Below are 26,346 nucleotides of genomic sequence, written 5' to 3'. Positions count from 1 at the left end.
CCACTATAAAGGCTTTTTTACTTTCCCCGGAGAGCTTCTCGAAGCCCTTCCTCTCCATGTGACTGGACGTGCCCCGTTTTCAGAGGAGCTTGGAGATCTAGCAAGTCACCTGTCACTGCACCTTCTACATAGGACCGACCGTATTCTGGCTGCTGCCTAGGAAACAGTGAGGCTATAAAAGTATTCATAAGGGAGTCTAAAAGACTGGAAGGCTCCCCGGTGTATAATTACAATGGGCAGGCCTGTTTTCTATATTAAACACAGATAAAAATAATGGGTATTGTGCATTGGCGAGGTGGGAGTATGCGGCAGGTTTTTTACATCTCTGTAGGAGCCTTGTGTTTGTGATGTTTTTCCGTATTGGTTGCAATAGAATAAAATGCTCGTAAGACCAAATATGTGTTTTCAAAAGGGACCCCTAAGACTGGTCCCCGCGGTGGTAGCGAAGATCTGAAAACACTGATCTATAACATTGTAAATGAGCTTCAAATAATTCATGCTGCATGGTATGATTCCGCATGGAATTGGGGGAAAAAAGAATTCAAAATACAGTCCACACGTAATGCACGCGGAGTATGCGAGAATTCCGTGCAGAATTCCGCGAGTGCTAACTCCGGGGGTAACACTTTCCTAGCTGATTCTGCGAGAACTCCGCGAGTATTCTGTGCGGAATTCCACAAGAGGGGATTCTGGGCGGAACACTTTCCCCCTTTGCTCAGTGTGAACGGGCCCTAACAGACCAGTGGCAGTGCAGGGATGCTGGTGGGACGATCCTTTTTTTTTTCTAATGCCGCCTGGTTCCATCGCACAGTGCCGGTCTATTTCAGAGCAGTGGACCGCCCTGGAGAACTGGGCGGGCCCCCAGTGTGACGATCTCTCCTCAGTGACGCGGCTAAATTGATTCTAATGGAGCCGCGTCACTGAGGGGAGGGGGTTTCGTCACACTAGAGGCCATAGGCCCTGCCCCCAGTACTCCAGGTCGGTCCGGTGCTCGGAAATAGACTGGCGCCGTGTGCGGTTCAAAAAAAAGACTGCGTCACTGGCATCCCTGCGCCAGTCTGTTATTGTAAAAAAAAAACTAAGCGAGAAAGATTACATATTTTTCTGGCTTGGTCTAAACCCCAGTCATGTTCTAAGGCTTCTAATCTTTTTTTTTTATAATATCCAGTTTTCCAGAATTCCCAACTAAACATGCATGGTCTATAAGTCTCCATGCCTCTTTATGAAGCACTGCTCGAGGACTGTCAATGCCCGTTTGGTCCCATGAAACAGGATTTGGTATAACTTTTAGGCTGGTGTTCATGGTTCTTCATCTTGTCCTCTATCTCCTCAGACAAGGTTCTCCTGAAGCCGGACGATGGATGTATCTTCACCACTCTGGGTATAAACAGCCACCTATTCGCGTGCAATCGGGATGAGCTGCGCTCTTTGGTAAGAATGATTTTCACAGACCAGAACCTCCATCACTTGGCACCGGCCCTGGTACTGGAGATTTGGCTGGTAATAAAGATTGGGTGTATACCAGCATAGGTTATGGTAATTAAGCTTATTAACAAGTCGCAGAACATGTTATGTAATGAGATTTACTAGATTATTTAGGCTTAATATTTGCTTCCATGTGACAGAAAGGCATAGATGACCTACAGAGGAGATCTACAGGACCAATGTAGCGCGTTGAATGCTGCAGATCTTTGATGGCATCTGAACACCCAGTAGTTATGTTGCGATACAAGAAAATAGAAGACCACATTCTAGTGTATGATCTTAAAGGGATGGTTCACCAAAATTTACTTCTATTAAAAAATCTCAAGTCTTCCATTACTTATCAGCTGCCGTATGTCCTGCAGGAAGTCATATTCTTTCTAAAATTGATGCCAAGTTAGGAGCTTGCTGTGCAGAACAGTAGTTATGTTGTTAACATGTAATATCCAAACTATTAGGATCATAGATCCAAGTGCTTTCTCCTAATTACTTATATTGGACCCTTCTACCAGTAAGGAGGATCCTTCTACCAGTAAGGAGGATTGGTTTCTGAGGACGTGTGCCACAAAATAGATGCCAAGATGCTGTGCAGAACTGTAGTTATATTGACAACATTTCCAAATGTCTTTGTCCTGTAGGTTCCACTGCCAGAAGAGGTTCAGTTGCCGCCGGAGGATTCTCATATCCATCGGATTGAAGCAGAAGATCTCGCCAATCACCTTAGCGCTTTTCACTGGGAGCTGTTCAGCTGTGTTCATGAGGTGAGCAATTATGTATTATGTAATTCCTAGTCATTGCTGTCGTCTCCCTTTCTCTGCCGGTGAGAAGTTTTCATGCCTACCTGCACTTTCCACCCAATGGGAGTTTCATCTTTGAGCCTCTAGAATCTGCTTCGTCACCCATGGGCTGCATCTTCAGTTACTAAACATTGGCCCAGACATACTCAAGTTACTGCTTAGCAAACAATGCTATGGCCGTATTCATTACAGCAGTGTTCCCCTACCTGTCGCTTTCCAGCTGTTCGGCTCTCAGAGCATGATAGGAGTTGTAGTTTTTCAGCAGTTGGAGAGACACGGGTTGGGGAACATCCCATTAGAGTCTGAAAGATGCTGGCAAGTAAGGGGCCTATTCCACGGAGTGATAACCGATTATCGCTCCGTGGAATAAAGAGAATGATCAGCCGATGATCGTGTTATCGGCTGATCGTTCATTCAGGTTCAAACCTAAAATCATCGGTCGCCACCTGTGGAGTAGCGGTGCGCGGCGGGTGATCGACGATTTAAAAATATCATACTTTACCTATCCAGGCTGCAGGTCTTCTCCTGCGCTCCTTCTCCCCAGGTCCTGCGCGCAGCTGCAGCTTCTGAGCGGCCTGTCTGAGCTGACAGACCGCTCAGCCAATCACTGTCCGGGACCGCCGCGGCCAGTGATTGGCTGAGCGGTCTGTCAGCTCAGACAGGCCGCTCAGAAGCTGCTGCGTGCGGGACCTGGAGAAGGAGAAGACCTGCAGCCTGGATAGGTAAGGTATGAAACAAGGGCTGCAAGGACATCGGTAACAATGTCCCTGCAGCCCTCGCTAAACGATTATCGGGCCGTGGAATAGGCCCAGTAAACGAGCGCCGATCTAGCAGATCGGCACTCGTTTACATTGTTGATCGGGCCCTGGAATAGGACCCTACATTTTAACCCCTAGAGACAATCTTACTATTGTCCTATGTTCTGTTTTGGCCCTCAAACTTCTTAATGGTCTGTTCCTGACTACAGGGGTGCAATCTTGTTGCTGGTTTTCTACCTTTTAAAGAGATTTTTTGCTCACTCTGTTTTACTCGAAGAGTATTATTGGGGTATTGCATATTTTTTGGGCACTGTGGTGGTATTACAGCTTGTATAGCAGCTCAGCATTTACAGGGGTACTCAAAAAATTCAAATCAACTGGTTATACAGATTTGTAATTTACTTCTATTTAAAATTTTTGTCCTGCAGGAAGTGGTGAATTTTTTCCAGTCTCTCTGCTGCCACCTCTGTCCATGTCAGGAACTGTCCAGAGCAGGAGAGGTTTTCTAAGGAATTTGCTACTGCTCTGGACAGTTCCTGGTGGCAGAAGAGAGCACTCTGTCAGACTGGATATAATACATAACTTCTTGCAGGACATACAGCAGCTGATAAGTACTGGAAAGCTTGAGATTTTTAAATAGGCTTAATAAGAAATGTGTATAACTGTCTAGTACAAGTTGATTTTAATTTTATTTTCGCTGGAGTACACATTTTAGTGGGTATTCCTGTCTGATCATGTTTTCACCTATCCACAGAACAGTAAGTAACATGCTGATCAGTGGGGGGTCTGATGGTGGGCCATTCACTGTTTACGAGAGCAGGATTAAATTGTCCCTGGAATGAATGATGAGCACTACGCATCTGCGGCCAGCGCTCTACCCATTCTCTAAGGGGCTATTAAAGCACTGAACTTGGAAATGTTCAACAGCCCCATAGAGAGAGAATTAAATGCTGGCCACACACAGTGTGCTTCCCTCGATATCTTCTCGTTCCCTGGAGCCCCACCAGTCAGCATGTTATCCCCTACCCTGTCTCTGTGGGGTAACATTCTCACATAGGAATACCCCTTTAAGTTAATATAGATGAACTGTAATACCACACAGATCCAGTAGACAAGGGTGGCGCTGTTTAAGGAAGGAAAGTGCCATGTTTTTGGCACACAGTTTTAGTGTAAGGTAATGTGTTTTTGTAAACTTAGACTAGACAGTCTAAAGATTAACCAGATTTTCAAAAAACAAAAGTGACTGTGATACAAGGCATATAGCTGGCATGTCTAGTCTATTTTTAAAGGGGTTATCTGTGTTAAAAAAAAAACAAAAAAAACACATGGCCACTTTCTCCCAGAGACAGCACCACTCTTGTCTCCAGTTGCTAGACTCACACCCAAAATGGAGACAAGAGTGGTGCTGTCTCTGGAAGAAAGCAGCAATGTTTTTCTAACCCTGGACTACCCCTTTAAGGGCCCATTCACACTATGGATTTGGCGTGGAGATTCTGCACGGAACCCCCAGCCGCAGACTTCTTGCCAAATCCCTCCTGCTATGTTTTATCAATGGGAGGTCTCGAGCGCTTTCGCTCTCCACTTAACAAATTGACCTGTCAATTCTTTGAGCGGAAAGTCACGGAGAGCGGATGCTCGTGAACCCTACCATTGAAAGACAAAGCTGGAGGGACTCGGTGTGGAGTCTGCGGATGGGGGTTCTGAGCGGAATCTCCTTGCCGAATCCGTAGTGTGAACGGGCTCTAAAGGAGTTATTGCAAAAAACAGCGCCACCCCTGTCCTCAGGTTGTGTGTGGTATTACAATTCAGCTCAATTCACTTTAATGGAACTGAGCTGAAAAACCCACACCCAAACTGGAAGAAAGCGGCCATGTTTTTTTTAGATTGGATAACCCCTTTAGGAATTACCTAATGTTTTACACCAAACACTGCAGTGTCACTAATGCAAATGCTGGACAAGAAACAACATGTACAACAATGCGGATACATGATATTACTAATGCTACTGGTTTCTTGTATCTTTTTATGTGTGTCCCTCGGCAGATGAGTATCCCAGTGTAGATAGAATTATAAGCCATGATGTGTAAGGGGTGCACTTAACCCTTCTCTGCCCATTTTTACAAGGGGAACAAACAAGAATCATACAGAAAATGGCTCCTATGAGCAGCTGTTGACATGGCAGGTGGACCTCAGGCCTGGTGGATTATGGAGAAAGCAGGCCCCAGGCAGGTGGGGATCCAGGGAATAACATATTTATGTCAATGGGGAGTGGCTGCCAGTTGTAAAAAGAAATAACTGGTTTGTGGTTGATAGAATCTCGTGACAAAGCAAGTCTACTATCGCCCCAGGAGCCGAATCTTTACCTGTCAAATCCTGTGCTGAACTGTACACAATGCCGGGTTATTCTAGGGAGAGCATTTCTGACAAAACACACAGGAAAATCTATAAATCTTCCACAGTGCACATTGTCACGGCAGTCTGCTGGTGTAGACGACAGGTAGATGTGACCCACATACGTATACACTGTGTATAACAATACATTTATATAGTACCAGCCACAGTGTACACTGGTTATAGTGTCAGTCACAGAGTACACTGATACAGCGCCAGCCACAGCATACCGCCACACAGTGCCAGTCACAGATCACCCTCATACAGCGCCAGCCACAGTTTACACTGGTTATAGTCAGTCACAGAGTACCCTCATACAGCGCCAGCCACAGTGTACACTGGTTATAGTCAGTCACAGAGTACACTGATAATATGTCAGCCACAGCATACCGCCACACAGTGCCAGTCACAGATCACCCTCATACAGTGCCAGCCACATCATACCGCCATATAGTACCAGCCACAGTATACTGCCATACAGTGCCAGTCACAGATCACCCTCATACAGTGCCAGTCACAGATCAGCCTCATACAGTGCCAGTCACAGAGTACCTTCATACAGTGCCAGCCACAGTATACTGCCATACAGTGCCAGTCACAGATCAGCCTCATACAGTGCCAGCCACAGAATACTGCCATACAGTGCCAGTCACAGAGTACCCTCATACAGTGCCAGTCAGAGTACCCTCATACAGTGCCAGCCACAGCATACTGCCATACAGTGCCAGAGAGTACCCTCAAACAGAGCCAACCATAGCATACTGCCATACAGTGCCAGTCACAGAGTACCTTCATACAGTATCAGCCACAGTATACTGCCATACAGTGCCAGTCACAGAGTACCTTCATACAGTACCAGCCACAGCATACTGCCATACAGTGCCAGTCACAGAGTACCTTCATACAGTACCAGCCACAGCATACTGCCATACAGTATGTCACAAATACCCCAGCACAATAGGCCAGCACTGGAGCAAGATTGCTACCCAGTGTCATCCACAGCCCCCTAGGTGCAGTAAATTCTCCCTCCCTACCCTGCTTATGTCTGATCACTGTATAAGCAGAGCTATTTTATATATATATATATATATATATATATATATATATATATATATATATATACACACACACACACACACCATGGTTATTCTTGCTTTAGTGCTAGAGGATTCCATTCTGTAGTTTGGGAAAGTATAGTATATATTAGTATATTAGTGTTGGCGGGATTATGGAGAAGGAATGAAGAGAACAGGAGCAGACTTGTATGACATGTAATAAGCCTGCATGTGATGTGTCTGTTCTCGGCGTCGGTGCAGCGTGATTGTGTAATGACCCCGATCACGTCACAGCGGGTTCACACAGCGCAGTTGTGATGGGGTGTCCGCTGTTTTCATATCTTGCAAATGCAGCAAAAGAGCAAAGACAGGACATGCCTGCATGCAGCGTTTGGTTTATAAGCCTGGTCATGTGGTTATTGAACCTATGTGGCCTCAAGGAAGATGGGGTATTGATGTAGGTGTCATCTGGCACTCTGATGTATCTTCCCATGAAGAAGCCAACACTTGCCGTAACCGCACAATGCTCTGATTGCTGGACTCTTTTACAATCCCCATCATATTGTGTTCTGTGTATCCATTCCATATGTTCTGCCCAAAGGTAGGCAATAAGACTTGGTGACAGCTTTGCAAATGATAGTGCCAGAGACCATTTAAAGCCCTAGCCCAACATAGGACTATTAGGAATTAAAACAAACAGCCCGGGAGCCAGGGTATATTTAATCTGTCCCTGTACTGTAGATGGCATTTAGAGAGGAGGGTTACTGATGCACTAAGTTTGCAAAGCTCAGTGCATAAATAAAAGCAGCAGCACAGCATGGAATAAGTTAGGCTGGGTTCACACTACGTTTTTGCAATCCGTTTTCTAAAGAAACAGATAGAAAAATTGACTTCCATTATTTAAAAAAACGGATCGAAACAGATTTTTATAGCGGACACAAAAATTAGGTCGTCCATGTTTTTGTGTACGCTAAAAAAACGGAACAGTTTTGATCCTATTTTTTGGGGGGAAGTTAATGGAAAAATGGATCAAAACGGACAGTTTTTTTCATCAGTTTTTCATCCGGTGTTTGCAAAAAACTAATTGCAAAAACGTAGTGTGAACCCAGCCTTACACTAAGAATTGAACAGCTGTTGAAGGCTAGGCTGCAGAGTAAAGTGGTGGTGAGATCAGATACAGGAGGGAGCTTGGTGTACATACAGCAGCATAACAAGGAAGGAGTTTCACTAAGCACTGAACTGCCAATGCTTCTTAGCTAAGATGGAAGCTTTGATTTACCTTCCAGGGACAGTGTATATCCTCTGGTGGGGGGTGGACACAGCTTGCAGATACAGTCTCTCTACCTCCCTGTCTTCTGCACAAGCACATGCTAAGCCTCACCCTGACTTCTTGTGTTCCATCTTTAATAGGCTGTTACTAGAGACAGATTTCTCCTAACAACAACTAGTGGACAATAGATTACAGGAAAGTGGCCAAGACTTTAGAAAGAGTTGTCTGGGGTAAGGGGTAATTTTTGGTAAATGAAGTGATTTACAAATATGTTAGGTATCACTTTGGCTATCACTTGGAGGTAATTTTTAAACCAGTGCTGATTTAATGCTGTCAATCCCATGTATACAATGGCATCCTGTAAAAAAAAGTCCTTTCACTTTAATGTCCCAAACATATACATGTTTCTGCAGTATAGTACACTATAATAAAGTGTGGTGGCCAGGAATAATTAATAGGGGTCCCATGTCCCTTGATCCCCCTCATTGTACGACTGTAGCGAGGAGTTGTGCGAAGTCAAACAAAGGTTCTAGACAAGAAAGTGTTAATGATAGCATGCACATACCTCTATGTGAAAGTTTCTCAGCACCTAAATCACATTTTAAGGGGCAGAACGGTGTGAAAGTGTTACAATGTGATGGAATATCTTTTCAAGTTGTGACTTTCACATTGCAGTGGTGAAATGTGTTATCGCAGCTTAACCTCATTTTCGCACAGTTTGGTAATATATCCACATTATATCACACTGTTATACTACATCAAAGATGCGTAGAGGCTTTTTGAGGTTGCCAAGGTGTGGGAACCTAGTATATACCTTAGGCATTGGTGGATGTCATGGGCAACTCTGTTGGGCATCATTCTCATGCACCTATTTCTGAGCTGTAAGTGGTGGTGTAATACCCCAATAAAAGTGGTGTAATACAGCCCATAAAAGTATTTAGAGTCTTGCTGTACCTACTAGGGATGGTCCGAACCGAGTTCTCGGCAATGATTCCCGCTGTCTGCCCGCTCCGTGGAGAGGGTGGATACAGCGGGAGGACCGCCTGGAAAACTGGGAAACAGTCATAGCCATAGGCTGTATCCCAGTTTTCCAGGCGGTCCTCCCACTGTATCCACCCGCTGCACGGAGCGGGCAGACAGCGGGAATCTGATGCCGAGCGTTCGGGTTCATACGAACCCGAACCTCGGCAGTTTTGGATGATCCCTTGTACCTACATATTGCTCCTGTGTCATATGAAGGCATACAGAGGTGGCACAGTGGCTCTGCCATATTCATGAAGGCAAAACTGCAGAAAGGGGGGGGTTAAGATCAGATACAGGAAGCAGCACTGTGTTCATACAGCATCATAAGAAGGAAGGAGCACTATACTGCCAATGCTTCTGAGATGAGAGAGAAGCCTTGATTTACCTTTCAGGGTCAGTTTATATCATCAGGCTTGCTATAGACATCACATTAATATTGGGATCAGGAACCATCAGAAACCTAAATGAATGCCTGTGGGTCTTTCCATATATTCCCATTTACGGTTCTGCTTTTACATTTAATCTTCCTTAAAATGATCATAACATAACATAACAAAACATATTTGTAAATCGGTTAATTCATTTAACAAACAGGACTCCTTATCTCAGCACTAAAATCTTGGCCACTAGGCGTCTCTTTTCCTTGCAATCTGCTGTTCCCTGACTGATATTAGGGAACTTCTTTCTCTAGTAACAGCTAGATTAGGCCAGAACACAGGAAGTGGGAGAGAAAGCCTGGGCTGTGCACCTGCCACAGTCTGTCTGCTGAGGATGATCCAGAGTTTTAATGAAAGGTAAATCGGGCTCCCCTCCCATTTCCCACGGAGCAGTCTAACCTGATGATTGTTTCCCTTTAGAGAGGCTATAAGACATTTAAGGGACCTGAGCTCCTTAACCTTATCAGGTGTTGGGGGTAAGGTTTGTTTCCAGCATTGGGCATTCAGTGATTTGGCAGCTGTCAATATGGCCAAGAGTAATTTAGTAAGTTTTTTGCCAATCGTCTTTACAAAATTTTTATAACTTTATAAAAGAAATGTAAAAAAAAAAATAATAATAATTTTATTTCACCGGAATACCCCTTTAAGTCTTTCCTGACAAGTTTATGCAAAAAAATAAATAAAAAATTACCGTGATAGTTTTCGTTGATTATGAGAAGTGAGTTACCCTGTTTCCTTACCCAGCATTCCCCTTTTTGCATTTTTGATTGCTGAAGACATTTAGAAAACAACAAGCATTATGGAAAATGATCCGTGCCCTATAATTTGTGGTTTAGCAGTGCACATAATTCTGAATTCCTGGAAGATGCGGGGAGGGGGCACCGGTAACTCAGCAGGTTACAAAATGATTTAGTCAGACACCATATTGTTTCTCAGCGGGGAGCGCTGCCGATATTTTGGATTGTTGCACAAAAAAAAATAGTTTTTGGTATGAGCTAAAAGGATCCTCCTGGTGATACTGCTCCATGCTGCCAGGAACAAAGAAGTCATTTCCATATGTGCCCATACACCACCTTACTGTATTGTTATACGTTACATGTTCTGCCTGCTTATTGAGGTTCTGTATTGCTTCCTGCTATGTTCTTAAAAGAAAACGCCACTTCTGATTATGGGCCCAGTGATCAGCTGACAAAAACTAATTCACAGGCTAATTGTGTAATTTTAACTCGCTAAAAACCATTGCTTGTTGTCGCGTATGTCCCTGTTAAATAGGGGATATGTGGCTGATAGTTGATGGATGCAGAGTGGTGGCTGAGCCACCTGTTACTGTTTATACTGTGCATAGGGGTTAACTCCCCTTAAAGAGTACCTCCTGTCACAAGATACACTCGACCCGATCGGCATGCAATCTATTTGTCGCTAAAAGTTCATGTATCCATGGAGACGACCATGCAGGCAGGGTAATGCGCACTACCCCATTTGGGTCAGAATGTGGATTGCGCAGTACCTATCCGGCATGGTCGTCTCTATAGGTACCCTGTGGATTTCTGACAGGTACGCTTTAACTTTGCCTATTTCTTGTTAATATTGAAAATGGAAGGTTGTATGAGCAGGATCAGACTACATAGGATTTCTTGGTAGTCTGTTACCATGGAGACATATAAGTGTGTAGGACACAAAACATAATAACATTTTTAACCCAAACTATTTGCGATTATTTTACTCCCTGCTGCACAGTATAGATCCCCTAAGCTACTGGCAGCGGCAACTTTACAGAAGGGAAAAATCGTTTTATTCCACCACGCAAGGAAAGGATAGGGGTGGCAACTAGTCATCTGGTGGGGAGCTGCCCATGACTAGTCACTACTCTCAGCGCACAGTGCGGGGATGATTGACAGGCAGAGAGACCACTAACGGGTCTCTCTGATGTTTAATCATGCCCACAGAGTGGAGTGGGGGATTAATAGGGGACCCCATGGATTGGGGATAACACGCCGAGATGACAATACCCCTTTTAAGGGAATGTGTCACCTAGAATTTCTTTTACTGATTAGAGCCAGATATTAAAACTTGTTCTTTTTTTCTAATCTGTTTCTATTTTCTGACTGTAATTTGATTTATTTCACTTTTTGTATATTGTTATGGGGGCTGCCATCTTGCCTGAGCTGTTTTTAACAGCATTTAGTGACATGCTTTACAGCAGAAGTCATGGAAATATACAACAATAGACCAGATAAGATGAATATGAAACATTACTGAATGTGCTCTGTGACCTGTGGAGAGATTATTTCACAGGGAGCTGCTATTGTCTGCTCTATCTACTGGTGTCACATGATGCTGCAATTCTGTACAGATCACTTTACAGCAGCCTCTTATCACTACAGACATAAAAGGAAGCTTAGTTTTGGCCCAAGTGGTGAGAATGAAAACAATGAAAAGATCTCAGGGTTATTTTATAATATAGATAGAAAAATATAGAAAAATGGATAATTAGAAAAAAACACCACCAAACATTTACATTTAACATAAAAACTTGATTTAAACAATAGGTCCTTGTCTCATAACACATTCCCTTTAAGTAGCAGATGACTTTACCATGAATTGTTCTTGTGTCTTCACAGCTGGAGTTTGTGGACTATGTGTTCCATGTGGAGCGAGGACGCAGGGAGACAGCGAATCTGGAGTTGCTCTTGCAGCGATGTAGTGAGGTACAGCACTGGGTCAGTACTCAGACTCTTCTCTGTGAGGCGCCAGCGAGACGCACTCAGCTCCTCAAGAAGTTCATCAAAACAGCAGCCATGTGAGTTTTGCCCTTTATTTGTTCTCAGTGATCGCTCTTTCTATTACTACTGTCCCACTCTCTTACCTTATACTTGGGGGCTATGTTCACACTACGTAAGTCTCCAGACGTAGCGCGTTCCGTGAATAAGCGTCCGGAGACTTACGTAGTTTGCGTACAATGGAAAGTATACGATGTACGGCAGCACAGTTCACACTACGTAAGAACTTACGCCAGGATCGTACGCGGCGCCGTAAAAAATGAACCAGACCATTGTTTGAGGACGAAAATGCCGTAACTTACGCCCGTAGCGTAACATGCGGTCCCCTACGGAGTGGTGATTTCTCCATTTTTGCACTTTAATTTGCGGATCCAAAAGGTTCTGTGGGGTGTCCGGGGCTAGCCGAAGATTTCCAGGTAAAAGACCGCTGTCAGATCGCTACGTAGGGCGCTCGGGAAGCGTAAGTAGACTACGGGCGTAAGTTCACGGACCGTACGTAGCCGGCCGCAACTTACGTAAATCCAGACAAGTATATGTCTGGCCGCGAAAATATGCGGCCGGACATATACGTAGTGTAAACATAGCCTTAGAGTGCGTTTACACGTACAGGATCCGCAGCAGATTTGATGGTGCAGATTTGATTCTGTGTTCAGTTATTTAGATGAAATTTGCTGAGGATCTGGTACGTGTTGATAAGGCCAGGTATTGGGATTTTACCTACTTGCACCATACCTATATGACTACACCTATATATATACTGCCCTCTGAAGAGACTGGAGATGATCAGAGGGTGATCAAAGCGTGATCAGAGGGTGACAGAGAGATGTTCTGGATGAAGAAGAGGAATGCTGGAAGCACGTCAATGGGAACAGCTCCTGGAAAGTTATCATCTATAGTCACAATACCCAAGGAACGAAGGAGAGACTCTTATCTATAAACAATTTTTGAATAATAAAACATTGTGTTACCCTGACTGCGCAGTACAGGATGCTACTGACCATTTATGGACTGGGCTACCAGAGTGTGACATGTATGTGTCTTGTGACTTGGAACCCCGCCTGTATTGGATGTTACATATTTCATATGAATGAGTAGTACTGCCCCTTATTCTGTCTATAAAATGTGATTACCATAATAAAACTTGGGCCATTATCCAGGCTTATAATCATGATACAATGTCTTATCTGTGTCCGTGATTTATAAGTGACGAGTTGGTAATACTGCAGGTTACAGCTCTAGATATATTTAAAAACCATCCTGTACCTGGGTTTTTGACTTTTTCTCCATAGAGAGGGGTCAACATCTAAATTTAGACTTATCAGTGTGAACGTCCCCTTAAAGGAGAAGTCTAAAAAATCCTGCAGCCGGCAGGGGGGAAATTGATGACAAGTACTAACTTACCTCTCCCCGTGCCGCGGGACCCCTGCTGGGCTGTCGGGATCTCCGGCGCTGACATGTCACGACCCAGCGGATAGACTGGCCGCTCAGCCAGTCAGTGACTGGGGAAGGACGCGGCTCCAATCACTGATTGGCTGAGCGGCCAGTCCATCGGCTGGGACAGGCCTTTTACCCCAGTCGTGAGTCATCACAACTTGGGGGATAATGCCTTCTGGGGGGTCCCGAAGCCAGTCCCGCTGTACTTGGTTCCAAAGTAGTATTTGGAATCAATTCCCCCTCTGTCCCTGCTAGCGACCAGATTTTATAAATGGCCAGACTTCTCCTTTAAGTGCTGCTAGAAGCTCTTAGGCTTCAGCGTACCCGGCCCACCACTTGTGATTGGTCCATCATATCAGTGACGCTACACTTTATAGGAATTATGTGAAATATGAGGGATATATATATATATATATATAAATATATATTGCCTTAGTACTCCAGTCCACCGTAGCACATGTACCTATGGGTCACTCCAGAGCAGGTCTTGTCTGCAGTCTCCTCACCCTCTACACTGTGCATTCTTATGTCCATGATTATGATCCGTATATTCATACAATTTTGTGGTGTCTTTGCAGTTGTAAGCAGAACCAGGACCTCCTATCTTTTTTTGCCATAGTGATGGGCCTGGACAATGGTGCCGTGAGCCGCCTACGTGTTACCTGGGAGGTAAGATGAGCTCTAAAGCCCCATTGATCCTATATGACAGACACAATACATTACAAATACAAATACAAGGAAATGAGTAATTAGGACCGCCTACTGACTACTTACCCCAGAATTAGCAGAGTGACAGATTATTCTGGAATCTTTCCCATACAATGATATATCAATCTGCTCAGTTTCTTCTGCTCTATAACATGCTGCTGGCAGACTGGGTTCCCTTTATGTACGTATAATTACATCGGCCCCATTGTTTCTCCTGTTACTTCTATGGCCCTTTAGGATTTTGTATGATAAATATGTGTCAATAATTTTATTCTTCCTTTCCTAGAAATTGCCTGGAAAGTTTAAGAATCTCTTTAGAAAATTTGAAAATTTAACGGTGAGTTACAGAAAAGTTTTATAAAGTCTCTGGTGGTCGTTTATATTTTCATTCCAATTGTCTTTTATTTTTGTATTTAGTATATGTAGTGTTTCCATTGGTTTTCTTGTGTAATCTAACAGCCTACAGACATGGGAGATAAAACACATGATACATGTGTTTAAGCTGATGGCTGTTTGCAAAGTTCTAAAACCATATTTTCCTTCCAAGCTCAAGTGTCAAAAAGGTGGTGCTGAGATACAGCATGCATGCTTCCTCCCTTCCCTACCTCTCCCTGCCCTGCGTGATTGATGACTTCCAGATTGTATATGAATCATGCAGAGGAGGGAAGAGGCGTGCATGCTGTAGCTCAGCACCACCTTTTTGACACTTGAGCTTGAAAGGAAAATATGATTTTATAACTTTGCCAAGAGCCATCATCTAAGAGACAGGTATCATGTGTCTCCACTGCTCGTGTCTGCAGCTCTGTGCATGATATAGAGCGGAGCTTAAAGGCCCCAAAACACTAGTGAAAAGTCATCCAACCCTGTTGATTTTTACAGGAAGTCTGACACCTGGTGAAGGTGTTTGGGCCCTTTAGATAACATACAGTTATGTTTAGGTTATAGGTTGTGTTTTCTTAGAATTTTATAGCCTAGAACTAATGATTTCCTAAGTTTCAATGATGTTGTGTGTTACGTTTCTTTTATACTAGAATTTACACATACCACCCACATTAGACATACTCAACATATGATTCAGACTTTTTAGCCATTTACTTCAATGTACCTGACATAATGGATCAGTATTTCCCATAAAAATTCCCATAATCTCCCATAATTTCCCATAATAGCGATGAATTTATGCGTCCAAAACCACCCCATGTGTGTTCACCATTAACCACGCAGCATCGCACGGCTATTGGTGAACATGTGGGGCCCGGGGCATGGTTCTGACTGCGTGTGCTTATCTCTATATGGTCTCTTACATATGGCGGTAATAGCCTGTGGCGGCTGCTGTGCACTTTTCATTGTTGTGGCCGGCACCTGACCCAGCCACAGGCTCTTACTGCCATGTGTGAGTGTGGCAGTAATGTAAACCTGTAATTCCTATAGAACTTTTCTGTATGGTAATTATACCCCTATGTTCTTTACCTAGGACCCCTGCAGGAATCACAAGTCATATCGTGAGATGGTGTCTCGAATGCGACCCCCAGTAATCCCATTTATCCCCCTTATACTGAAAGGTAAGCAGAGATTAATGCCACCTAAAATGAACCCTTTCCCTCTTATAATTCTGTATATCCAGTACTGTATCTTATTACTGTGTGCTGTTGCCTTTAGGCACATCTAGTGTGACTTTCAGATCTCGAGGGGCCCCTGTGTGCGCAGAAAGCAATGGACACTCAGTGATTTCAGATAGTGATGTGTAAGCACTGTAGAACATGATCAATAACATGACAGATCTGATGCAGTGATGCATAACCCTTTACATGCTGCTGCATAACTAGGCAGACTTAGGGTCCTGGGAAAGCTGGGTGGACAGAAGTGGGATAAGCACAACTCAGTAAGTGGTGATAGGGTCCCCCTGCCAATAAAAAATGTTGACATTGCTCTAAGTTTTTTTTTGTTTTTTTTTAAGAGACAGTGCCTCTGTACCACTTGTACCTTCGGATAGCAGCTTTTAATCCAAAATCTGTCCTGGGGTCCGTTTGGCAGGTGATTCAGTTTTTGTTCTAAAAAACAACTTTCAAACTTGCAGCCCCGTGTCCAACGGGAGTATCTGTGCCCTAACTTTGCACCACCCCTCCGTCCCTCCTCCCCACCCTCTTCATCATTAGGAATGCCACTGGAACATTTACTCCTGTCTGAACATTGCACAGGTACTTAACGATCCAGCCCATGTGCCGTGCTGACACAGCTGATGAATAGGAGACAATCTGCCTGGAGCATTCCTAATGATGAGGAGGGCGGGGAGGAGTTACAGAGAGGGTGTGCCAGCCTAATGCATACACAATCTAGGCCACGGCTGTTGGTCTGCAAGTTTAAAAGTTGTTTTTTAGGACAATAACTGCATCACCTGCCGAACGGACCCCGGACAGATCTTGGATTAAAAGCAGCTATCCGAAGGTACAAGCGGTTTGGGGGGTAAGATTGCGGGTACAGAGTCTCTTTAAGAAAGCAGTATATGGATTCTTAGAAGGTTGTGAGACTTTCTACGAATCTGACTGCTAGACCTCCAAGGAGAGCTAAGCAGAGATGACGTGACATAGAGAATTTTTTTTTACCCCCAGCTAGAAAATTAATATATGTCTGGGGTTATGTAAAAATAATAAAGAAGTAATACTCACCTCCACAGATCCCCTGCAGCTGCCATGCTGATGCTCTTAATCCTGGCTCGTCACTATTACTTCCTGGTGACATGTTGTCCTCGTAGGAACTTACCCCATTGAGCCAGTCACTGGCCACAGTGTTCACTGTTCAAACTCAGTCAGTGAATGGCAGTGGGGGCAAATTTGCCATGATTGCACGTCACCAGGAGACTTGGCGAAACAGCTGAGGTGGGATCAGGTAGGTGAGTATTACTCCTTTATTATAGTTACATGACCCCCAGGCATATTTTAAACATTTGTTACCTCCTGACAACCTCTTTAATATCATCGTCTCTTTTCTAATTATATTCTATGTAGTTGTCACTTCTCTCTTTCACCCTCCTTTCTTCTCTTGCAGACCTTACATTTTTACACGAGGGAAGCAAAACGTTCCTCGATGGACTTGTAAACGTGGAAAAAATGGTGAGTCTCGGTATATAAAAACCTGCATTTTACTGCTTCCAATTTTGCTACACGTTGAGAAATTCAATCCTAGTATATACGGTTGAGGGCTAGAGCCTATAGATCCCATAGAAGTGATGTCTGTGTGTATCATCTAAGAACCTACCCCGCAGCACAGTAGTAGTTGTTTTCTGATGTAAAGGACCCTCTGATTAGAATTATCCTAAAAATATCCTGTTGAAACAAGATTTTCACTTGGAAAAATATCGGCTAAAAGAAGTAACAGAACATTTGTTTTAATGATACGGGGAGTGCGGGTTGTCATGGTGACGGTTCTCTCTTCACTTCACAGCACGCCATAGCAGAGAAAGTGAGGACTGTGCGGAAATACCGGAGCAGCCAAATGAGTAAGTGAATGATGGGGGTGATACTGAAGGTGTGAAAGCATTTTGCACCTCGATGTCTGAGCTGTGTACACACTTATTTCCAAGTGCACAGAGAACAATTGGAATTGTAATGACTCCGAGCCCCGGCACAACGCTATTACACGTATCAATGCTTGGTCGGCGGCCAATAACTCAAAGGTTTGGACCTAAAGAAACGATCAGCTGATGAAATGATCATCTGCTGATCGTTGTCTCTTATCGCTCCATTATCGCTTCATGTAAAATGGAAAATTTTCCTGCATGGTGCTCCTTTCATAAGTGGGTTGCACTTTTGCACTTGCAGGTAGGTGATGGCTCTTCCCCAACATGTCAGCAACATACAATACCATGCTCCAGTTTATCCAATATGCAACAGGAATGATAAGGAATCCATCATGTTACCATTTCAACAGTCAAATTGTCAAAGATTTGTAATTTACTTCTATTAAAAAAATCCAGTACTTATCAGCTGCTGTATGTCCTGTAGTACGTGGTGTATTCTTTCCAGTCTGGAGAGCAGGATAGTTTTCTGGTTCAATGTTTTTATTAGTTTTTTAAAGAACATATTACAAAAGAGAAGGTCTATAAGCACTGACTTTAGTGGGGATTTGCTATTGCTCTGGACACAGTTCCTGTTACAGACAGAGGTGGCAGCAGAGAGCACTGTGTCAGACTGGAAAGAATACACCACTTCCTGCAGGACACACAGCAGCTGATACGTACTGAAAGACTGGAGATTTTTTTTTTAACAGAAATTGATTAGAAATCTCTGGCACTTTCTGACACAAGTGTATTTGAATTCCTTTTCTTTGCTTGAGTATCCCTTTAAAAAGAGGAAAGAGTATATTTATAGGATAAATATTGGTCCACTGGGGGCAGCATGTTGGTTTCCTGTGAGTATCCTGTGTCCCTATTTGCAGAACAGGGATGGCAGATCCATTATATCAGTGTGTCATTATTTCTGTCAATCCATGCTGGGAGTTGTAGTTATGTAGCAGCTTCAGAGCCAGAGGGTTAACAGTCACTGTAATATTGACATAACCCACAGAGTTGTATCAAAATCTCCCTGTCACTATGGGAAGTAACTGTGTGCAATGCAAATGGGGGGGGGGGGGGCGGGAAACCCCATTTTGGAGGGCATGTATGGAGAATGCATAATGGCAAATGCTGCATGCATGATTTTTTGCTGGATTGCTGAACCCAGTCTATATGGTCACAGAGACAAAAATGATCAGATTCTAGATTCACATCACATTCTCTGAGTTCTTAGTATTATAACTGTTCTTTTGGCTCCACCATGCTGTGAAAACTGGTATTACACCTATGTTGCTTTTAGTATACAATAACCTGTTAGATTGGTTAGTAGTCTTTACTGTAAAGGGTTTGAAAAATACACAGCTACCTACCTGCAAAAACAGCATCACCCCTGTCTTCAGGTTTTGTGTGGTATTAAAATTTAGCTCCATTCACTTCAATGGCACACCCAGACTGAGCACAAGAGTGTTTCTGTTTCTGAAAGAAAGCGGACATGTTTTTGTAACCCCTTTAAAGTATTAGTATCATTTGTAAAAACGTTGAATATATTTAGATCTTTCTCATTAGTTAGAGTTGGTTGAAGCGCACGGCTGCGAGCTTTACTCCCCAGCCTGGCCCAACTCATCATAAGCTCCATTAGAAGTCTATAGAACGTGACTCTAGTTGGATCAAGCGGCCAGTTGATAAGTGAAGTTAAGGCCATAACTAATTATTTTTTTAATATGCCTGGACGATATGACAAAAAATTTTACAAATTACATTATTTTTTTTCTTTTTTCTTTTCTTCAACCCTCATGTCACTTCAGGGCTGGAAACAGACGTTTCCCCGAATCATTTGCAGAATAAAGCTTACGTGCGCCAGTTTCAAGTCATCGACAATCAGAACTTGCTTTTCGAGCTGTCATACAAGCTGGAACCTAACGCGCAGTGACCGGAGCACTGTACGCCAATCGGATACTGTACCGCACAGGGTGCCGTACACTTGATACTCGGAAAAGGGATACAGATATATCTATATGAGGATTCATTGTAAGAAATACAATGCTACTGGAGATATTACATAGGTTGGGCCTGGTCCTGGTGTGCTCCCCTGCTGTTATAAGGGAGACCTCTAACACCCTATCAGAAGGAAGACTGGGTGTCACACCATAGGTTAAGGACCGGGAGATATTTTTGTAAGAAGATGACATGTACAATCCACTTTGTGCTATTTTCTTATTGGGGGGAAATAGAAGGTTAATAATTCTATATAAATACATTATATATATGGGGTTACAGTCCTGCACTTGAGGTTGTGCAGGCTTGGGAGTTTCTGTACATAAGTATCTGGGGGGGGGGGGGCATCCGAATCTCGCTGTATATAGTTGTATGTGTTGTATTTTGGGAGGTGGGTGTATAGTGGGTCTATTTAAATGATAGAGGATTTGCTGCCCTGAGCAGCTAACACTCACACATTGCAAATGTGTGGAATATAGATACATATGTTACTGTACACGGATGTGAGAACTGGAGAAAGGCAGAACGTGGACACGAGAAGAAGGAAAGCAAGCGTTAAAGGATAACTCCATCAAATTTAAGGAAAATTCAAATCTATCCTTGATATGGTGGCCATATTGGCTGGTTGGAAGTGACAAGGACATAGGGTTAAAAAAAAAGGTTTGATATGTGAAAAGTTTTGATCAGTTGGTGTCTGGGTGTTCAGAACCCAATAATTGCTAGAATGAGCTAGGAGAAGTGTGCGGCTGAGCGCTTCACTCCCCAGCTTGCTGCAGGAATTAGATTGTATGGTAAGTCTACAGAGCCTGTTTCCTGCAAAAGGTGTCGGTAAAGGGGTTTGGGTTAAAAGGAGTTTTGCCACTATATACAGTAACCACTATCCACAGAATAATGCTTAAAGGGGAACTATCAGCAAGTTAGATGAATCCCATTCCTGTGCAGTTTTAATGTAGTGCTCACTACAGTAAGGACGTTTAGAGCACTGCCCCGCTACCCGGGCACCAATTCTCCGCCAGCTGGCCCATCCCTACTAATGATTATCAATGGAGCGGGCTGGCCAGGGGCGGGTCAGTGCTCCAAACGGCCTTAACCTACAGAGCACTACATTAAACCTGCACAGGAAAGGCAACGAGGTAACAATAAAGGTAAGAGATATACGCCCTGTGCACTATAGGGGGCTATCAGCAGGTTACATTCCTCTAACTTGCCGATAGTTCCCATTTAAAGGGAATCTGTCAGCTGTAATTCACTTTCTAAACTGCCAACACTGTTAGGGTATGTCCACACTACGGAATCGCAGCTGATCAACCGCCACAGATTCCGCAGCTCACCCCCGCTTGAGAACACTGGTGGCCGTGCGCATCTCCGCTGGTCCCATAGGCTTTATTTTTTGGGTGGATGGCGGAATCTGGCAAACCATAGAATGAAGACTATGGGACCAGCAGAGATGCGCGCGTCCACCAGCGTGCGCGAGCGGGAGCAAGCTGCGGAATCCACGACGGGTGATCCGCCAGGATTCAGTAGTGTGGACATACTCTTATGGTGGTTTTACACAGAACGATTTATCATTCGAATTTGCACGATAACGGTCGATTTCGAACGATAATCGTACGTGTAAACGCAGCGAACAGCGAGAAATCGTTCATTTTGATCTTTCAACAACTTCTCAAATCGTCGTTGATCGTTCGCAAAAAATTCGCAGATCGTTCCATGTAAACAGTCTTTCAACGATTTTACCTATGTATGATAGGCTTAAGCGATCGCAAAACGATTTTTCCATACAATGTATCGTTCCGTGTAAACGCTGATCGTTATGAAAAAAACATCATTCATTCTAAATCGTTAATCGTGCGATCGGGCGAATTATCGCTCCGTGTAAAAGTACCATTAGATAGTTATTAGGTCAAGGAGACACATGGTACCTTCTGTTTGGAATGTGATTAGCAGCTGACAGATTCCCTTTAATGGTACTATTACACGGAGCGATAATTCGCCCGATCGCACGATTAACGATTTAGAATGAATTATGTTTTTTTCATAACGATCAGCGTTTACACGGAACGTTACATTGTACGGAAAAATCGTTTTGCGATCGCTTAAGCCTATCTCATACACAGGTGAAATCGTTGAAAGACTGTTTACATGGAACGATCTGCGAATTTTTTGTGAACGATCAACGACGATTTGAGAAGTTGTTGAATGATCAAAATGAACGATTTCTTGCTCCTCGCTTGATCGTTCGCTGCGTTTACACGTACGATTATCGTTCGAATTCGACCGTTATTGTGCAAATTCAAACGATAAATCGTTCCGTGTAAAACCACCATAAGTGTCTGATTGTGGGTGATCTGACCACTAGCACTCTCTGTGATCTTGAGAATCACTCCCATAGACAATTAGTCTGTGTACTGCCCAATTGGAAGTTCCTATCTCTGGCCAGCCTCATAATGAGACACTTATGTCCCCATAAACATCTATCATGGAAACCTCTTTAAACCAGTTCACCAAACAGGCTGTAGAGACCACTCTGTGACCTTTCACCTCCAGCCATCTTGCATGGCCACCACATAAAATCATTTGGACACAAAAGCTGAAAATCTACACCCACCAGCCAGAACAGATAACATTGCGTGAACATCACACACCACGTTTTATTTGATATTATAATTTAAAGTGTTCCTTAAATAAAATCCAGGCAGCCATTTTGTTTAGGCCTCGCTGTTCTGACCATTGCTAGGGTTGTAGTTTCCCAGCAGCCGCAGAACGACAGGTTGAAAGTCAGTAAAATGGCTGCTTACGTTGTAGGTAATATTTCTAATCCCAGTTCACATCAAGCGAGGCTGTCTATGGTGCAACTGGTTGCTATGGATTATGACACAGTTGTAGCCATAGCAACAGATCAGCCCTGATGTGTGCATACCTATTCCCACCGTTATACATAGAGGCCTATATATAGGTGTAACATTTGCAGTATTCATGTTCATATAAGTCTATGTAGACACCTGTGCACTTATGTAGCCGGGAGGCGCGTATGTATCTTCCCAGCTGTATACCGTGAACAGGTTAGAGCTCGTCTGGACGGGTTCATGTACCATGTTGGAGTTTAGTTTAAAGGTTTTTGTACTGAGAGGAACTGTTTCGATGTTTTATATTTGTTTCTTTTAAAGGTTATTATGGCAAAATGCTGAAATTTAGCACTTAAATGGGCAAAGAGACCCAGGGTAGAAACACTGGAAAGGCCGTAGAGAGAAAGCACTCAGCCATTAAACTGCATTTACAACCTGCATTGTGGTCACTTTATGTCTTTATGTGCATGGCGTACGTGTTCTTATACTAGGATGGTGGGTGTATTTTTACACTATTTTATAACCAATACAGGTAATGGAGGAAATCCTTGGATACGGTATAAATGTTGGACCTACAAAGTCTTGACTGTAGAGGTGGCCATACATCTTCAATAACTGATCGAACAATGGTCTGGTCATCAGTTATCTTACCCTTCCCCATACACAGGAACATTCAGCACAGCATTCTTGTGTTCCCTACAGGGATGGGTAAGCCGTAGCCAGAGAGCTCTGACTGTGGCTTCTCTCTACCAGAACAAAGGGGTCCGGTAGTGATTTTCCATCACACCCATCCCCGATCTCTACCATTATCTGTCAGTGGATGGTTGGGAGAGCCCCATACACCCTATATGCATCATTAAACATGCTGTTCTATGTTTCATGATGTCAACAAAGGTTTGGCCACTGCAGCTCTGGCATGGATATAATTTTTGTACGATGCACAGCTGATGGTTTTGAATTATACTGGCACCTTAATAGGCAATGTCACTTAAAAAAAAAAAAAAACCTTGAAATGGGGGATGGGGTTTGACTACAAGTGTCAAGCTTTGACGTTCAACCACAGCTACTTCTGTCTGCAGGTGTTTTGCCAGTCTTTGCACGCTGACACTAGATCCATCAACAACAACCATTCCCCTTTAAAAGTGTGCCAAGTCTGACATATCGTGCCCCATAAAACAAACCCATTTTTACAATATTGATATATGGTACGTCCATTTTCCATATACATTATAGGAGCCAAATCCACAGAAAATCCAAAATTGACATCCTGTGGACTGTAAAATCTGCATGGCAGGTCATCTTACAGCATGTGGAGGAGACTTGTAAAAGCATCCACCTCCCTGGTGCTGTAATCCCCTATGGATCTTACCTGCGTATATCCACATTACAGGTGCAGCTGCTCTCCAGCACAGGTGTACGTTCTGTCTCTAGCTGATCCTCTGCAATATCATCAATCCAAGGAATCTGGATGCATCAGCAACCTCACGGGGTACAGATCTTTTCAGAGGGATTTTATTCTTGGATGAACACTGCAGTAACAACGGTAACATTGGGTCCACATTGCCTCATGGGTTCCATCATCAATGACAATGGAAGCCAAACAGACCACTGCACCAAAAGCCTGAGAGACCACTATTGACTTTAAAGGGGTTATCCAGTGCTACAAAAACATGGCCACTTTGTTTCAGAGACAACACGACTCTTATCTCCAGTTCAGGTGTGGTTTGCAATTAAAGGGGTTATCCAGTGTGGGGGCACTTTTTGGGGGGGACCGTTTGAAGTCCGCTCGGATCCCGCCTCCTTTACTGAGTGGCTGAGCGGCCCTGAGACGTAGCGTCTCGGGCGGTGTCAGACACCAGGAAGCGTCCGGGTACCGGAGCGCCACAATGAGTGACCCGCTGCTGGAACCGGGGAGGTGAGTGGATGTCTTTTATTTCAGCCACCTCCTCCCCGGTCCCCCCCAGAAAGTGCCCCCATGCTGGAGCACCCCTTTAAGCTCCATTCACTTTAATGGAACTGGATTACAAGATTACAAGTTCACCCAAACTGGAGACAAGAGAGGGTCCGTCTCTGAAGCAAAGTGGCCATGTTTTTGTAGCACTGGATAACCCCTTTAAAGGGGTCTGTCAGGTTTTCCATTCGGCAGGCCCACCCCCAGTGCTTCAAGCTGGCCAGCGCTCAGGGATAAGGCGGCAGTTCAAACAAAGGACTGCGGCACTGGCGTCCCCGGTCTGTTCATGTAAAAAAACACAAAGCGATGTACCTAGTGGTACATTGCTTTAAATATTTTTTATTCAGTTTTAGTTCCCCTAGGGGGCTAATAAGGGGAATTTCTTGATTGCTGATACTGATCAATGTAATACTATACTCTTACATTGATCAGTGCAATCCATGATAGGGTAGTATAGCCTGCCAATGGCGGACTGTAAATGCAGATCTCAGATGGCAGCTGCAGAGACCTAGTATACGCCCTGGGCTGCTATAACAATGGATAGCTTACAACGGACATCACTATGTGCTGGCTATTAGTGATTGCTTTCTGCAGCTGAAATCTGCCAGCTATGGAGCATGTTTATGGATTGTTTACACCTATATTGTTAAAATTTTCGTGATAACAATGGCATTGGAGCAATAATCGGCTCATGTAAATACAGCGAACGATCAAGAGACAAGTGAGAAATCGTTCATTGTGATCTTTCACCATGTTCTCAAATCGTCATTGGTTCGCTAAAAATTCATAGATCGCTTCGTGTAAACAGTCTTTTGCCGATTCACCCTATGTGTGAGATAGGCTTAAGCGATCTTAAAACGATCGCAATAATGATTTTTCCAAATGATATATCATTCTGTCTAAACGCTGATCTTTATAAAAAAAACATTGTTGCTTCGAAATTGTTAATTGGGCGACTTATCGCTCCGTGTAAATGCACCGTTAGGGTCCTATTACTCGGAGTGATTTTTAACGACTAACGATAAACGATCGCAAACGAGATTGTTTAGAGTTAACCTGAAATCATTCACCATGTTACACAAAACGATGGTCGTTAGTTACGATCGTTACTACGATTGTAACTATGGTCGTTTACTCCTTCTGATCCCAGCAAAACAATGAGCAATGTGCAATTACACTGAACGATTAGTGAACAAATGCGGAACTTGAGCGAACGAATGTGGAATTACAGTGAACGATTAACGATAATTTTAGGTTCAGATCTAAATCAACGATCAACAACACACACGAACGATTTTTCAATTGTTGCCTGCAATTACACAGAACGATTATTGTTTGAATTCGAACGCTATAATGATTTTTCGCACGATAATCGTCCCATGTAATAGGGTCGATTTACACAGAAAGATTATCTGACAGATTATCTGCCAAAGATTTGAAGCCAAAGCCAGAAACAGATGATAAACAGAGATCAGGTCATAAAGGAAAGCCTGAGATTTCTCCTCTTTACAAATCCATTCTTGGCTTTGGCTTCAAATCTTTGGCAGATAATCTTTCTGTGTAAATGGACCCTAAACTGCAATATAATCAATCCAAGGAGTCTGGAAGGTTCTATTCCTCCATTACAAGAGAACAACCTGCAGCTACTTAAAGCGACTCTGTACCCACAATCTGTCCCCCCCAAACCATTTGTACCTTCGGATAGCTGCTTTTAATCCAAGATCTGTCCTGGGGTCCGTTCAGCAGGTGATGCAGTTATTGTCATAAAAACAACTTTTAATCCTGCAGCGCTGTGTCTAACGGCCGGGGCTTACATTTGTATATGCATTAGGCTGGCACCACCTCTCCATCCTTCCTCCCCACCCTCCT

General features: G+C 43.6%; 1 protein-coding gene across 5 annotated transcripts in view; it reads left to right on the top strand.

Annotated features, from left to right (window-relative positions):
- Nucleotides 1-22,964, top strand: part of RAPGEFL1 (Rap guanine nucleotide exchange factor like 1) — a 45,334-nt gene extending 22,370 nt beyond the window's left edge. For all 5 annotated transcript variants that reach the window (XM_069952284.1, XM_069952283.1, XM_069952282.1 and 2 more), the window contains exons 8-16: nucleotides 1,334-1,431; nucleotides 2,121-2,243; nucleotides 11,835-12,013; nucleotides 14,006-14,096; nucleotides 14,422-14,472; nucleotides 15,610-15,697; nucleotides 17,181-17,245; nucleotides 17,577-17,631; nucleotides 19,491-22,964. In XM_069952284.1, coding sequence (XP_069808385.1) covers nucleotides 1,334-1,431; nucleotides 2,121-2,243; nucleotides 11,835-12,013; nucleotides 14,006-14,096; nucleotides 14,422-14,472; nucleotides 15,610-15,697; nucleotides 17,181-17,245; nucleotides 17,577-17,631; nucleotides 19,491-19,615 — 875 coding nt within the window. In that variant the 3' untranslated portion in view covers nucleotides 19,616-22,964. The remainder of the gene's footprint in view (nucleotides 1-1,333; nucleotides 1,432-2,120; nucleotides 2,244-11,834; nucleotides 12,014-14,005; nucleotides 14,097-14,421; nucleotides 14,473-15,609; nucleotides 15,698-17,180; nucleotides 17,246-17,576; nucleotides 17,632-19,490) is intronic.
- The last annotated feature ends 3,382 nt before the right edge of the window (nucleotides 22,965-26,346 follow it).

Source organism: Dendropsophus ebraccatus, chromosome 14 (genome assembly GCF_027789765.1).
Source record: "Dendropsophus ebraccatus isolate aDenEbr1 chromosome 14, aDenEbr1.pat, whole genome shotgun sequence".
Taxonomy (NCBI): Eukaryota; Metazoa; Chordata; class Amphibia; order Anura; family Hylidae; genus Dendropsophus; species Dendropsophus ebraccatus.
The sequence above is the reverse complement of the archived record's forward strand: the minus strand, read 5'-3'. Positions and strand labels throughout refer to the sequence as shown.